The sequence below is a fragment of the Chiloscyllium plagiosum genome, unplaced genomic scaffold (assembly GCF_037043375.1).
Source record: "Chiloscyllium plagiosum isolate Xiang-an unplaced genomic scaffold, Cpla_swu_hap1 HiC_scaffold_16, whole genome shotgun sequence".
In the NCBI taxonomy this organism is placed as follows: domain Eukaryota; kingdom Metazoa; phylum Chordata; class Chondrichthyes; order Orectolobiformes; family Hemiscylliidae; genus Chiloscyllium; species Chiloscyllium plagiosum.
The window spans coordinates 8,096,383-8,111,887 of NW_028270154.1; the positions used below are offsets into that span (position 1 = coordinate 8,096,383).

At 38.6% G+C, this 15,505-nt stretch overlaps 1 protein-coding gene across 1 annotated transcript; it reads right to left on the minus strand.

Annotated features, from left to right (window-relative positions):
- Positions 1-317: 317 nt before the first annotated feature.
- Positions 318-6,793, minus strand: LOC148147465 (protocadherin-10-like). The gene has a single exon (XM_087995092.1). It carries the CDS (start codon positions 6,638-6,640, stop codon positions 4,253-4,255), a length of 2,388 nt encoding a protein of 795 aa, XP_087851218.1. The 5' UTR covers positions 6,641-6,793; the 3' UTR covers positions 318-4,252.
- Between the last annotated feature and the right edge of the window lie 8,712 nt (positions 6,794-15,505).

Genomic DNA, 15,505 nt, shown 5'->3' on the forward strand with positions numbered 1-15,505 from the left:
GAATAGGCAAATAATTAGCGGAATGAGTATAATGTGTCATAACGGACATAAGTCAAATTTAGAGGAAGACTCAAGAATCAGTGCATAATTTCTTTTAAGAGTTATCGAATTTCAAGGACAGAGGAATCTAGGTATTCTGGTGTAGGTAGGTATGAGATTGAGTTAGCTTGCAAGAAAAACAAGTGGTGAAGGGTAAAGGGAAGTTGTTGCTTGTTATGACAAGAATAGAAATAAGAGCAAGGACGTTTTACTCCATTAGTTCATTCATTATTAAAGCAATGATTCGTGAAATAGAATCATAAGGACTTCTCTACTGAGTTCATTAATTCGTTGGTTTTATTTTTTCCAATTTGTTTATATACAAGTTCAGTTACATTGGAAAATAGTTACGTTCAAAATGCGGCAGACAGAACGCAGCAACGAATACATCAGCGGACACATCATCTGTTATAGAGAAGGTTATTGAGACATTAAAATACTTCAAACTTGAGTGGATAGGTTTCTCATACACAAGTAGCGATAGATTATTCCATACAACAGCAAAATAAAATCGAGATAAGAACCACATTAGCGATGGAATTATTGAAAAGAAGAACAGACACGAAATGCCAAACTGCCTGTGCTACTCCTCAACCTTTTGTAAACATGCTGCCAGGTCATGATGCATTTTAATTGTATCAGTGGGATATAATGAATTCAGAATCTCGACGAAAGAAAACAATATTTTATTGTATTATGGGTGCTTCTCCTCTCTCGTATTACATAAGCATATCTTTCACTTTCTATCAATATTTTATTGTATTATGGGTACTTCTGTTCACAAGTATTACGTAAGCATGTCTTTCACTTTCTATCAAAATTATTCTGTGATCAATACTGCCATAATATGTATATTATTTAGCAGTGATGAGTCTCAGTCCATATCCTTCAACGTTGACATTATTAACAGATCCCCAAACAGTTAACAAACCCATCGTTGCTAATCAATGCCACCATTATCAAATCCACATCCCTCCTACCATTTTCAAACAGCTTGAAGCCCCACAATTCCTAAAAGCGCTCTGTCCTTCAGAATCCATGTCCAGTTTTCCTAGAACTCTTTATTGTAAAACTTGAAACAAGCTTCCATGCCTGTCACAATATCAAACGTTCTAGTCAAATACAAGATCATCTCCAATATGACAGTGGCAAGTCCCAATTGTCTACGCATTGACTTATTGAGTAGCATACATGCTATTCCTGAATTGATTACACATTGATCTTTCATTGACCTTCGACAATGTTTGTTGGACAGTTTGTTGGACCTGCACTTCTCTGGTTCTTTTCTCATGTATCTAATCTTACCATAAATCATAATATTACCATGCTTTAGTTATTCCTGCTTGGTTGCCATTGATATCCCAACTGCCCACCCTGGTATATTTCTATTTATATCCACATGCTGTCCTTCACAACAATTCTAAGTTATCATCATTTGTTATGATTGTTCTTCTGCTTATAAATTGTAAAACAGCTTATTCACTTTCCAAACGAGAATATCCTGAAACTCCCTCTAGCTGAAAATAGAAGTCGTTGATTAAAAATTTGCCATTACTACTCAGATAGTTTACCACTTGGTGACACGGCTGAACATTACAAGATATTTTAATAACAGTGAGGACTTTCCAGAACTAACCATTTGCACATTGTACGTCCATTAGCATGTAATTAACCACACTTGCTTGTGCTCTTCTGCTTTTAAGAGACTCCTCAATTCATTTTGTATTTCTCGACTTAACAATTCAAGCGTTCTCCTGGCCAACGTTCTACAATCTGCCCATTAGAAACGCAAGGATTTGCGAAACAGATCTTTCTATGTGCTAAATCATAAAAAAAATCTTTTCATCACTCCTGTCTATGATGGACTACACTGACACGCATTATCTGCTTCACGTATTCTAAATTTATTTTCAAATGGTGGAATCAAATTTAAATCGTCTAATCTCTCTTGGCCACAGTAAGCTCCTCCAGACTTTTAACTCATTTGTATAATTCTGGACCCTCGAGAATCCCCAATGTAAATATCTCTGGATTTGAAGCCAGTGTTTTCACTTACATTGGCCCTGCCGTCTAAAATGCCCTCCCCACATTTCTCAGCCTCTGTTTTATGCCCCTTTAAGACATACCTTAAATCAACCACTTTCCCAAGGCGCACAGTGACCAAACGTACAATCTGCTACTACGGCTTGGTGTTGATGATTGTTTTTTGTTTTGTTTTGGGACACTTTATATGGTTCAGGCTTCCATGTAAATGCAAATTGTTGCTATCTTTTGTTGTTTATGCTGTGCATTGTGGTGCTCAGTCTTGAGCCTTTCACATCCAATTAGGTTTGCTTACCGTACACGTGACTTTACTAACAAGAACAACATTTTGCAACCAAATGATAAAATCACAGCTACTCATGTTTTGACTTCACATGTATCTGCTTTTTCACAAAACTTGAGATGGACTTATGGTCTCATCGCTAGACTATTGACACAGAAACTCAGGAAATGTTCTGGGGACCAACGGTTGACCTGCTGTGTTAGATGGTTGAATTTACATTAACTAAGAATGTGAAGAGTTTAATAAGACAATGAAACCATTGCTAGTTTTGAGGGAAAACACATCGGTTCCACAAATGTTCTTTCGCCAAGCAAACTGTCAGCTAGCCTGGTTTGGCCTGCAGGCAACTCCAGACTCACAAAATGGTTTCCTCGGAACTGCGCTACGTCCAATTATGAATACACAATAATTGTTGCAAAGCCAGCAATGTCAACATTCCATGTATGCAAAACAAAAACATACAAGTATGGACATTGTGAAGCAGAATTAACGCCGAAGTGTTGATTGAAATTTAAGAAAAACTTGAACTTTTTGAGAATAGAGTGAAACTAGGTTGATGCATTTGGCAAGATTGTGGGCCGAACAAACTTCCTGCAAGAGTTGCAAATCTATGAACTCCAGAAGTTGTTGTGTCCGAGTCAATAAAGTTGCTGTGCCCCGATGCAGTAAAGCTAGAACATTGCCATTTACCTGACAGTTTGGAAATTAGGGATGCAAGACTTAATTGTATTTTTAATCTCTCCTCAAAAGATTAATCTTTCATCTCTGGAATAATTCTAGTGAACCTTCACTGAAATTCCTACAATGGTTTTACATCTTTCCTCAAGTTACGAGACCAATACATTTTACCTTATACCATGTTATTACTTATTTCAAGAAGTGGTAAGATTACACTTATTTTATACATGACAGCAGTGAACAAGATCTGGAGTGTTGTGCACAGTATTGATCATGTTATGTCAGGAAGTATGCAAGTATATTGATGCAATTCTGAGAAAGTTTACTAGATTAATGCCTGCCATGAATGGATGTCTTACAAATAAAGTTTGAAACCGCTATTTTGCATAAATTGGTGTTTGGAAGAGGAGGAGTCTTAATAGGGTAGATATGTGGAGGATGTCTTATTGTTGACGTTTTCAAGAACCAACTATGATTATTTAGAAATCTGGGATTTCCTGTGTAAAAGAGACGATATCTTTTAATGTGTCGCACAGCATTGTAAGTCTTTATAATTACCTTCCTGAAAGGTTTGAGGGAGAATAATCTTTGATTCTTTTTAAAGGACAAAGTGAAACGTTTCTCCTGAAATAAGGTGGTGAAACGTTATCATGAATAGTGGGGAATAGAGATTTCAAGCTGCAATCACATCAATTCTGATGAAATTCAATACTGGGGAAGGTTGGGTGTTGAATAACTACTTCTGCTGCTTGGTCGAAAACTCTCCAAAATTAATCAGAATTATGCGTTATCAACCATGTGTTTCTTGACTGAATGTGTTGAAGAATTCAAATAATATCACGATTATTCCAAACCAACGGTAATTTTTGTTAGCGTGATTCGTTGAGTGACAAGCAGTGAACGTATTACAACACTGAGAATAAACATGTTCCATTGAATTGATTTGCTCGTTGCAACATATTTGTTATCTCAGCGTTCTCGATTGATACTGAACAGATTAACTGCCGAAAAAGCTCAGCGTCTATTCTAATTTTAACACCAAAGCGGCATCTCAGATAATACATCTACAAGATTTGCGTTTGTCTCTACTAATACGTAACACCTGCAAGTATTCCATTAAAAAACATACGTCTAAGGTTTTATTCCCTTTTTTCTTGGATACTCATAGCTGTACAAACTGCAAATTAATTACAGTGCAGATTAACACAATTAATCATACCTATGAGTATTAATATCATCCAGAGGCAGTGTCGGGTTACAGGGTTTTAAAAACAAAAAATCACTCTTAGAGGATTCGGGTGACAGACAGACAGTGTAATTATACGATTCTCGAATTGGCAGAGTTTGAGCAGAATCTAGATAATTTAAATTTGCTTTTGTGATATCTCGACAATGAGAGGCATCCGTTAAATTTCTCTGTCTGTAGCAACAGAATCTAAACGCGTAACAGTAATTATTCCTGTCTTGTTTGCACTTCACAACGACCAGAAAAAATATTATGAATAAAAATATGCAGGAAGTTGATCCTAAAATTATGATCAACAGAAAATTTAAATCTGAAAACAATCCTGGATTTCGAGGTTTGCTTTTTTGTTCAAAGGTATTTTCAGTAACGTTACTTTGGATTGTAAAGAGAATTGAAACTGCACTAGAGAGACTCGGCTGCCCATTGTCCCTGACCAAAATTACAAGCGCCTGTCTAAGAGCATCTTGCTCCCTAAAATTTCGAGTTGTTCGAATTTCGCCAGAGGTAAATCCCACATTAAAAATGCTGTGATCAGTAGCTTCTATAAGCTGGTAAGAAAGTCGTGCATTCTGTCCAGAATCTGCGTCTGTCGCAATTACTTTGGTCACCAAGTATCCGGGATGTGCAGATTTTGGTACAATCAAAATTGAACTGCTGTGGTTTGAGGGTGAGACAATGACTGGGGCGTTGTCATTTTGGTCCAGGATAATAACGTTTACGAGAGCAGTGCTGGTCAGTGAGGGAGTACCGCCATCCTGAGCCTGAACTTTGAACTGAAATTTCTTCTGTATTTCATAGTCAAAAGAGCGTAGCGCGTAAAGTTGCCCATTTCCCGAGTTAACACTAAAGCGGCCAGACGCGGAACTTTCACGTGTGAAACTGTCCAACAGGAAATACGATACAGCGCTATTCTTGCCCATGTCAGGGTCGAAAGCGGTAACATCAAATATTGATGTACCAGGAGCATTGTTTTCCATCAGGAACACATTATATAACGCCTGCGTAAATTGTGGTGCATTATCATTGATATCAGAAACGGAAACTTGGATAGTTTTATTTGTGGAAAGAGGTGGTGATCCTGCATCCCAGGCAGAAATGGAAATGTTGTAGTGCGGAGAGGATTCGCGATTCAGTGTGTCACTCACTATTAAATTGTACTGCCCGTTCAAAGATTTTTGAAGTTTAAATGGGATATTTGGTGGCAATTGACACCGCACTTGTCCATTTCCGCCAGAATCAGGATCGGTTGCACTTATTATAGCGATCACAGTCCCTCTTGCAGCATCTTCGCTTACTTCAATGGATAACGGGTTTATTTTTAACTCCGGGGCGTTATCATTAACATCAACTATTTCGACAAGGATTTCAGCACGCCCAACTAATGCGGGTGTACCATCATCCACAGCTTCCACATCAAGTTGGTAAGCCTCTTCTTCTTCATAGTCGAGTGAGCCTTGAACTCTAATCTGCCCAGTTGCGGGGTCCAAACTGAACAATTCCCTCACACTGTGAGAAACGTGGCTGCTCAAATAATACTTCACCTCGCCATTTGTTCCCTGGTCTAAATCAACAGCATTTATTGTTGCAATCAATGAACCTTTAGGTAAATTCTCCAGTGTTTTAGTTTTGTATGTCTGATGATCAAATACTGGGGCACAATCATTAACATCCAGTACAGTGATGATTATTTCTGCAGTACCGGATCTACGAGGACTTCCACCGTCAAAGGCCGTCAGTGTCAGGTGAAAATTTGAGAGTTGCTCGCGGTCTAAGGGGTTTTCTAACATCAGCTCTGCCATTTTACTCCCATCGCTTCTCGTCCGAGTCTTCAGGTTAAAGTGCTTGTTTGTGCTGATTTCATAACTACTCACAGCGTTGGTACCCACATCTGCATCTTGCGCACTCTCCAGTAGGAAAAGAGATCCTACTGCAGTTACCTCAGATACTTGTAAAGGGTATCTCATTTTCGGAAACTTGGGCGAGTTATCATTTACATCCAATATCTCCACATTGACACGGTGCATTTCCAAAGGATTTTCTACCGCTACATCCTGAGAAACAGAACAACTCACAATTCGTCCACAGAGAATTTCCCTGTCGATTCTCTCGTTTACAACTAAAATGCCATTCCCCATGTTCACCTTAAATAACGGCATTCCGTCATCAGAGACGAGCCGAAATTTGCGAAATGACATCTCTCCAATGGTGAGGCCTAAATCCTCCGCAATATTCCCTACAAAATCACCGCGCTCCATTTCTTCGGGGATCACGTATTGTATTTGACAGAAAATTAAATCCGAAACGCAAGTCAGGAATGCAAAATAGTACAGCCGGTTGAGCCCTTTCGCCATTGTTCCGGGTTCGATCTAATTATAAATCTGCCAAAATGTCGCTCAATATCGTTGTCTTGTGAAATAAAATATCCTTCCCGGTGAAGGAAATTGTTGTCATTAAAATGATAAACGTGAAATCTCGAACTGAGCGATCATCCAATGCAGCCTGGTTCGGATACGGTTTGCGTTGCTCGTCAGTTCTGCGCTGGGTTTTGTATGAAAAGAAGGAGGAGGTAGATCACTGACAGTGTGTGGCTTTCTTATTGGTAGACAGCGACGCAAAGAGTTCTTACTCATTACTGCATCAAGCTTTTCTTAAAGCAGACCAGTTTTCATGGATTGACAACACCAATAGGTTGTCTATTTAATGGTGCGCAATTAAAATTGCAATCTTAAACTGTTTAATACTTTATTACCAAACATTTTATTTGTTTTGGCGAACTTTTATTGCTTGCAATTGGCCATTGAAAATAACCTCATTTTAAAAAAAACTTTCAGGAAGGTGAAATGGTGCAAGGGATCTTCGTAACATGTTTCAATATTTTAATTCATGGTTGCTGAAACATTAACTTAATCTGAGTCAATTCACTGAAATAACTTGGGGAAATGTTTTCTTGAAATCGCTATCCGTTCTAAATCCGCCTATTTCTGCTGAATTTCATAATTTTGCAGCTGCACCTCTTTATTGGCTGTGAAGTAATTTTTTTGTGCGTTGGATTGTGACTATTTTTTTGAATTCGGAATTAAAACTTGAAAACATATCAAAGTCTTTCTGTTCAGACCTCTTCATCTTTAATTGTCTGATCCAATATTCTAATTACTTCATATTTATCTTAAAACTTCCTCACCAATAATACGTCAATGTAGAATCAGTTTCTCTGTGGGTTATGCGTCAATACTATAATAATTTAAGTATATATCGTTGCTCCTTAGGCCTCAATAACCATTCTGTCAAGTAGATACCTCAGAGCATTCTCACCGAGTATTCCCTGAAGTTTGGTATGTTAGCTGTGGCGTCCCACTTTTGTACATTTATACAAGATCATGCATGCATTAGTGACATTCTGCTGATCTTATTGAACGATAAATATCGGAAAAAAGAACATGAACACCCTCACTGGTTGGTCTTGATGTTTTCTGTGGTGGGAAAGTTAGCTTACTATTTAACACAAAATCACGGGTACAGCCCAAGATATTTCCAAAGCTGCCAATCGATTAATTTCATCTATACATTCCTCTAATTTTGCATACTCAATTTCAACATATGTAACGTGGGTTATTCTCATTCAATGTTGTGTCATCTTCCTGTTTTTTTTATTATAAGTCAGCTATTAGACTAATTTCCATTTAAATAGATTGAAGAGCTCTGGAGAAAACTTACTGCCACAAAAAAAAATGTAATTTGAAGCATTTGTAAAACATAATGCAAGCATTACTGTATGGATCTAAATACAGCCAAAGTCTACTTATCTGTTCTATCTTTTAAAAATACGTACAATTTTCTCAAATGTTACTATTTTACATTATACTTGATTGTATTCCTGCGTTTAAAATTATTTCAAATTCAAATATGGCAACAACATTTTTAAGGTCTTGTTTTGTATTCACCACAGCAGTGTCATTGGCCTAACAGATTCAGTTTGAGACTAAATAATTTACTTCCAAAACAATCTTTACTATTTTACACAAATTAAAATCACCTCAGATGTTTCCATTGATTCTTGTTTTAAATTAAAATTTTAAACTTGTGCGTCTCCTTAAACTTCATGCACATTTCCCATTGATTGTTGAAGTAACAACCTGTATCAAGTTACTTTATGAATTCCAAGATCAGAAACAACTGTGTTCAGGCTTGGTGATTTTAAAATATTTAAACATTTATTTCGTATTTAAGCAATGCTTTCATATTGGAGACAAAATTGATTGTAGTCAGTTCAGGATTCTCCCACTCTCCAGCATGTTGTTCCAGAATATAATAAATTGCATGATTGGCCTTTAGTCCCGATTTGATCCCTGCAGGTAAATTCTTGAATCTGCAAGTTACCTGGATCCCCTACTATGAGCTCAGTACATAGGTAGCCTTTGAAAAATTGTCAAAAGGAAACAAAAAAAGAGACCCAATGCGTCTCTGGACAGAAGCCAATGGGGTAATATCATCTAATCATATTTATAAATTTGGAAATGTAAATGTATTGATGTCCAAAACCGCACATCCAGCAATATGGCAACATTTTAACAGCTGACCGCAAAAAAAGGTTAGTCCTCTGCTATTCTGATAAAGGAAGGGTCCCAAGTCATTCGTTTTTACAATGTAATTATTGTCTATATTTTATTTTAAGGAATCACTGACGTCTCCCGATTATTGAAAAGTGCCTTGTGAATTTTCATTTTCCATTCTATGGCATTTCTCAAATATTCTGATTATATTAAAAACCATGTGTACTATTTCCATAACACCAAATTTAACAAAAACGCAAGCCTATAGAGCAAGATTTTTCTCTCATCTACCTATGTGGTACCATATTTTATCCTTAAAACAATGTAAAATAGTTGCCCTTCAGATTCACCCTATATGTGCTTTTTCAGGGAAAAGTGTAGTGTTCACACCGCAGACATTTTGCGCTGAACTTAATCTTAAAAAGTTAAGCTTTCACCATATCAAAACAATTTTACTTCCATCTCAATTTTTATCGAATATTTTATGTTTGCAAACACCATGATTTGACTGGAATGATATGTATGTTCACGTTGTAAAAGTCATGTAATCTCTTTGCGAATACAATCTATATTTTTGATGGTGGGCATGTTAAAGCTCACTGGAGGAAAGTGGCTCGTGCAGAATTGAGTTTTTTTTTAAATATACCTGCTTCGGGACCCTCCGCCCGCTACATCCACCTTTGTATTATTTCAATTCGGTGTGACATTACACGCCAGCTTTGCTTCACTACAAGAAGGGTCGGTCAGATGGAGGAGCAATTTTAACTGTGTTCCTTTATCAGCAAGGATTGTTTTAACTCATTTGGCTGGCCTATCGGTTTGCCAAATAGTGCGATGATGACGCCTTCGGTTTAATTCCCATCAAGATTTTGAGGCTACCATGACGGGGTTTCCTTCTTAATTGCTTCCCTTGCCTGAGGTCAGGTGGCCCTCAAGTTAAAACATCACTTAATAAGACAGCAGACCCAATGGTCTAGTAAGACGATGGTGACACAACAAAAAGTAGAATCACTGGTAAACTGTTTTCTCTCACATCATAACTGACTTATCATATGCTGCATCCTGCAGTTTGAAAATTTATGCTGAACACTTTCTTTAATCCCAGCTCTAAATCGGATGTTTTTGATAATCAATTCAGCTTTTGCCTAACGGAGGAGCAGCACTGCGAAAACTTGTGATCTCAAATAAACCTGTTGGACTATAATCTGGTAATATGTGCATTTTGATTTTGACCACTCCAGTGCAACACCGGCACCTCTACTTCAATTCACGAGTTTAGGAGTAGAGTGGCCCTGTCAAAAATCAAAGTGAGCATCACTGAGCAGATTATTGTTGAGCAGGAGTGGCTTGATAGCACCGTACTGATGAGCCACAGTAGACGGATGGGACGGCTATTGGTCAGGTGGGATTTATTCTGCTTTTTATGTACAGAACATGCATGGGCAAATTTCCACATTGTTGAGTAGATGCAAGTAATGTAACTGTACTGGAACAGCTTGCCTATGGAAGTGGTGAGTTCTATACACAGTCACACATAATATCAGCTTATCAGCATGCCCTTGGCAAAGACAAATGCACTTGCAATTCTAACACACACAGGAAGAGAACCCAAGCTTTTGGCTGTACTAAAGAGAAATAGAGAGAGGTGTAGCAGCTTTCACAAATCCAACAGCTACTAAAAGCTGAAACTATAATTTTGGTTCTGTAGATGCTTGATCCCACACATTCAGGCTGCTTCAATGTTTACAACTTTTTAAAGAAAAACGAAGTGCCCATGCTGTTTACCTTATTGGCTTGGGGCAAACAAGTCATCACCTCTCTCTTAACCACTACACATAAAAAGGACAAAATACACCTTTAAAAGCCATAATGTCATCAAACCTCCACCCTTCAAAAAATGAACCATCGATATACATAGATAGCTTCATTTTTTAGAAACCTTTAGTCTTACCCTATTATTAGATTACAAGACATGAACATTGCATTCACTGTAAGATGCAAACATTCACTATTACAGTCTAAATTAGAGTGGTGCTGGAAAAGCACAGCAGATCAGGCAGCATCCAAGAAGCAGGAAAATCGATGTTCTTGGCAAAAGCCCTACTCTATTCCTGATTAAGGGCTTTTGCCCGCAACATTTTCCTGCTCCTCGGATGCTGCCTGACCTGCTGTGCTTTTCCAGCACCACTCTAATCTAGACTCTGGTTTCCAGAACGTGCAGTCCTTGTTTTTTCCTTATTCACTATTGCAGCCCAGTTCAGCCCACTTCTCCCAGCATCGAAAGCCTCTGTAATCCTTCATCAAAGGGGTAACAACACATCAGCAATTACGTCCTTTCATCCAGCCAACGTATAATTTTCAACTTGGATGGCTGTAATATTAATCTCCATTTAAATAGTCTGCAGTTTTTATATTGTTGGTCCCAAAAGCATTAAGGGATTTTGGTCAGGAAATACAATTGGCTTTCATAAATTGTTGTCAAAATACTACGAAATATTGCAATGCCAACATCAAACTCAAGGTCTCCTTCTGATATCTGAAATATTTCTGTTCGTGATTATTAATTTTTCTGGCAAAAGTACCCAATATGTCTTTCTATCGTCTTATTATCATTTTGCAAGAGTTCATAAGATCTAATTTTTACAGTCGATCTCCTTAACTTCACTGGGGGAAACACCTTGTGCAGAATTGTGATTTATTTTTCTATTTTGGCTGCAGGGCCGACCAAAATGTTGTTTCCATATTTGAATTAGTTCTGTCCTGCCTAGCATTACACGACAGCTTTGTATGAAAAGTCAGTCAGAAGAATCACCAATTTCAACTGCACCATACTTGCTGGAATCACTGGTGAAACTTTTTTCTCCCACACTTTCCAAGGAGCATCATGATCATCTGACCTTTCCATGAGATAGCAGTCGCCACGTCCCGCTGTTTGCAGATTTATGCCTGATATTTTCTTTGATCACTGCATTGAATCAGATTTTCAATTGACATTCAAATCAATTCGAGGTGACCTCTGTATTGAAACTTTTCAGGATTTGTGTTAAGCATTTGCGAGAGCGTGGGCCAGAATTCTCGTAATACCGCCAAGTGAGCCAATGCCATCTCGTTGTAATTGCTGAAAGCCTGCACCATCAACCCTACAGATCACAGGTCGTCAGCATGCATCACATTAGTGACGGAACAACATCTCTCGCTGGGAGGCATACAACAGTCTTAACGAACCGTAGATTGTTAACCCAGCACTGTTGGGTAACACGTAGTGACCCATGAGTGCCTTTCTGATCTTCTTTGCCTCGGTTTCTGCCTCTATTCATTTTAGACGCTATTCAACATGTTCATGACTACACTGTGTAGGAGATAGAGAGCGAGAGAGCAGGTCGGGTGCAGGGCATGCCCTCTTTATCAGGCACATACCCATGATGTTTGCTTCAACAATAACATAGACAACTGCAGAAGGAACAGTATACTTGGTACCTCCTCTTTGCACAGTGTTCATAGGTAGCCCAGCCATCTGGCTTAATGAGTAGCCTTCGATGGCTGCTACCTAAAAAAAAAGTGAACTTCCGCCAAGGAGACTACAGAGCTGTCGTCAGGCTTTGCAGGCATGGTAGTTCATTTCGCCCAATTGATTTACTGACACACAGCCGAATGGCTAGAGGCCTTCAGAAAGAGGTCTTTGAGACTTGGCGAGTCGCACTATTCACCATCATTTTGGTCTTCTCCTTCCTCTGACTGAGTCTTTTCTTACTAGTCATGAAAACGCTCGCAAATAAACCGGTATATTCTCATTTCTTTTAAACTGTGCATTATCCAGAACGACAAACCAACAGTTCAAATTAAGAGACACTCCTCCTTTAAATGAAGCAATTCATGGAGAATGGTCGTCTGTGATACACTGTAACGAAAATTAGCATTTTTCAGATGAAAATACATGATTATAAATCGCATCTTTTCTCATGCTGCGAATTTACACCAGAAATCGCCATACATGACACAGACCGCAACTTCCTGAAGGTGTAACAACTTTCAGAACGACCCATGAAATCCTGCTATGCAGTTGAAATATTTCCTTTTGAAGTTTTCTAGAGATGATTCAATCCCAAATAATCAGTTGACATTTTGAAACAAATGTTCTTGGTTGTTTTTGAATCGTGCAACTATCGCAATTTCTGTCCACGTGTTATTTGTTGCAATTTGAAGTTATCAATGTTCCTTTTACAAAATTGTCATGTCGTAGAATCATTGAGTCATAGACTCATAGAGCACGGAAAGACACCCTTCGGTCCAACTCGTCCATTCCACCGAGTTTCCCAAATTAAACTAGTCCCACTTTGTAGCATTTGGCCCATATCGCTCTAAACCTTTCCTATTCGTGCAGCTGTCTAAATGTCTTTTAAATATTGCGACTGTACCTGCATGGGCGACGTTTTCTGGCAGTTCATTCCACACATGAACCACCTTATGTGCGAAAGAATGCCTCGCTTGTCCCTTTTAAATCTGCTCCTCTCATGTTACAAATATGGCGTCAAGTTTGACCTCATCCACCCTCAGTAAAATGTCCTTGTTATTCATCATATCTGTGCCCCTCATGATTTTATGAAATTCTAGCTTGTTATTCAACATCGTCCTGCAATCCACTGAAAAAAAGGCCCAGCCTGTCCAGTTTCACCCTATAACTCAAATCCTCCAGGCCGAGCAACAATCTGGTAAATCTTTTCTGAATGCGCGCCAATTTAATGTATCCTTCCTACCGCAGCGTGTCCAGAACTGTGAAGGGTACTCTAAAAGTGGCCTCCTCAATGTCCTGTACAACCTCATTCTAACGTCTCACCTCCTATGCTCAACAAGGAAGGTAAGTGTTCTAAACGCCTTCTTAAACACCTTGTCTACCTGTGATGCAACTTTCAAAGAACTATCCACCTGAAACCCTGATGTATTTCTGTTCCGCAACATTATCAGGGCGATATCATTAACTGTATAAGTCCTGTCCCTCATTTTACCAAAATACCTCACAATTGTCCAAATTAAATTCCAGCTGCCATTCCTCAGCCCATTGGCCCGATTAATCAAGATCCTTTTCTAATTTTTGGTAACCTTCTTTCCTGTCGAGTATGCCATCAACTTTGGTGTCATCTGCAAACTTACTAACCATGTCTCCAATATCATCACTCAGATCGTTTGAATAAATGACAAACAATTATGGATTCAGCAAAAATCCCTGTGGAGCACCAATGGTCACAAGCTCTAGTCCGAAAAACAACCCAGTACCACCATCTTCTGTCTCCTACCATCCAGCTAATGTTGTCCCAATTGACAATCTCTTTCTGAATCGCAAGTAATCTAAGTTTACTAAGTAGTCCATTGGGCAGGCTCTTGTCAAAGGCTTTTCTGAAGTCCATGCAGAAAACTTCTATTGTTCTTGCCTCATCAATGTTTTTGATTACATCTTCAAAAACCTCAATCGAAGACACGATTTCACACAGACAAAGCCACGCTGGTTGTTCCTAAGCAGACTTTGCCTCTCCAATGCATGTGAATTTTACGTCGCACAATCCCCTTCAACAAATTACTCATTCCGGATGTCAGACCCATTCGTCTATAATCCCAGGATTCTCATACAGCCTTCCTTAAGTAAAGCCACAACGTTAGCCAATCTGAAATCCTCCGGCACCTCGCCAGTGGCTATAGATGATACAAATGCCTTTGCAAAGGCCCCACAATTTGTTTGCTAGCTTCCCACCTTATCGTAGGACACATCTGATCAGTCCCAAAGATTTATCCACCTTTATGTTTTTTAAGACCTCCAACGCTTCGTCCTCAGTAATATGACTGTATTCAAGACACCAATAGTTATTTCTCCGACTTCCATCGCAGCCATACTTTCTGGCATCAACTGACTCGAATGGTGCCACTCCTACACCATTCCGCATTTAATCCAGAGTGTGAAAATTAGAGAATTTTTTTTCGATGCAAGCGGTGAGTACTGAATGACTGCTTGCAATTTGTAATAAAATGATAGAGGTAACAATAATGCATCTTGCCCCCCAATTTCTATTCTCATTGATTGAAATTGATGTCAGAAGCCAAACTTTGATTTATGAACCACCTGCCATTTCAGCTGCTAATTTTACAGTCTCAACTCTGCTCCTCTATATGAGTTCTCAGTCTATCAGAAAGTGAATTTTGAACCTCTTCAAAATAACAGTCACTTCAAGTTTGTCGTATTTCTGATCTATTTTCAATGCCTCATACCTATCAAAGTTACTTTGACTGACCCTTTCAAACTTAGTGTGTGTTTGACCAGGTTCTTTCCTCGCTTCCTGAAACACTTTCTGTCGGCTTCTCGCACTAGTTTATGTACATTTAAGATGAATTGTTCACCTCATCATACCCCTCATACTTCTCTGATAGTGATGCAAATACCGCACTTGCCCTAACTATCACCTTTGAATCACCAATACTCAGATGGTCACTCAAACGAAATGAGAAAAAAAAACGTCTACATCCTAGTCATTAAACTTTGGCAATGCTTGGAAGAATTGGTTGATGCGAGGACATTATCCTGATGAATACTTGTGGCTTAAGTTTAAGGCTGAAATTATTGTCACGAAACTATCATTGAAAATTTCCTTTTTGTTAAGTATGACCATAACACAAAATCAC

What these genes read in the sequence shown, in the direction of transcription:
- LOC148147465 (XM_087995092.1), bottom strand. Translation starts at nt 6,640, where the DNA reads ATGGCGAAAGGGCTCAACCGGCTGTACTATTTTGCATTCCTGACTTGC.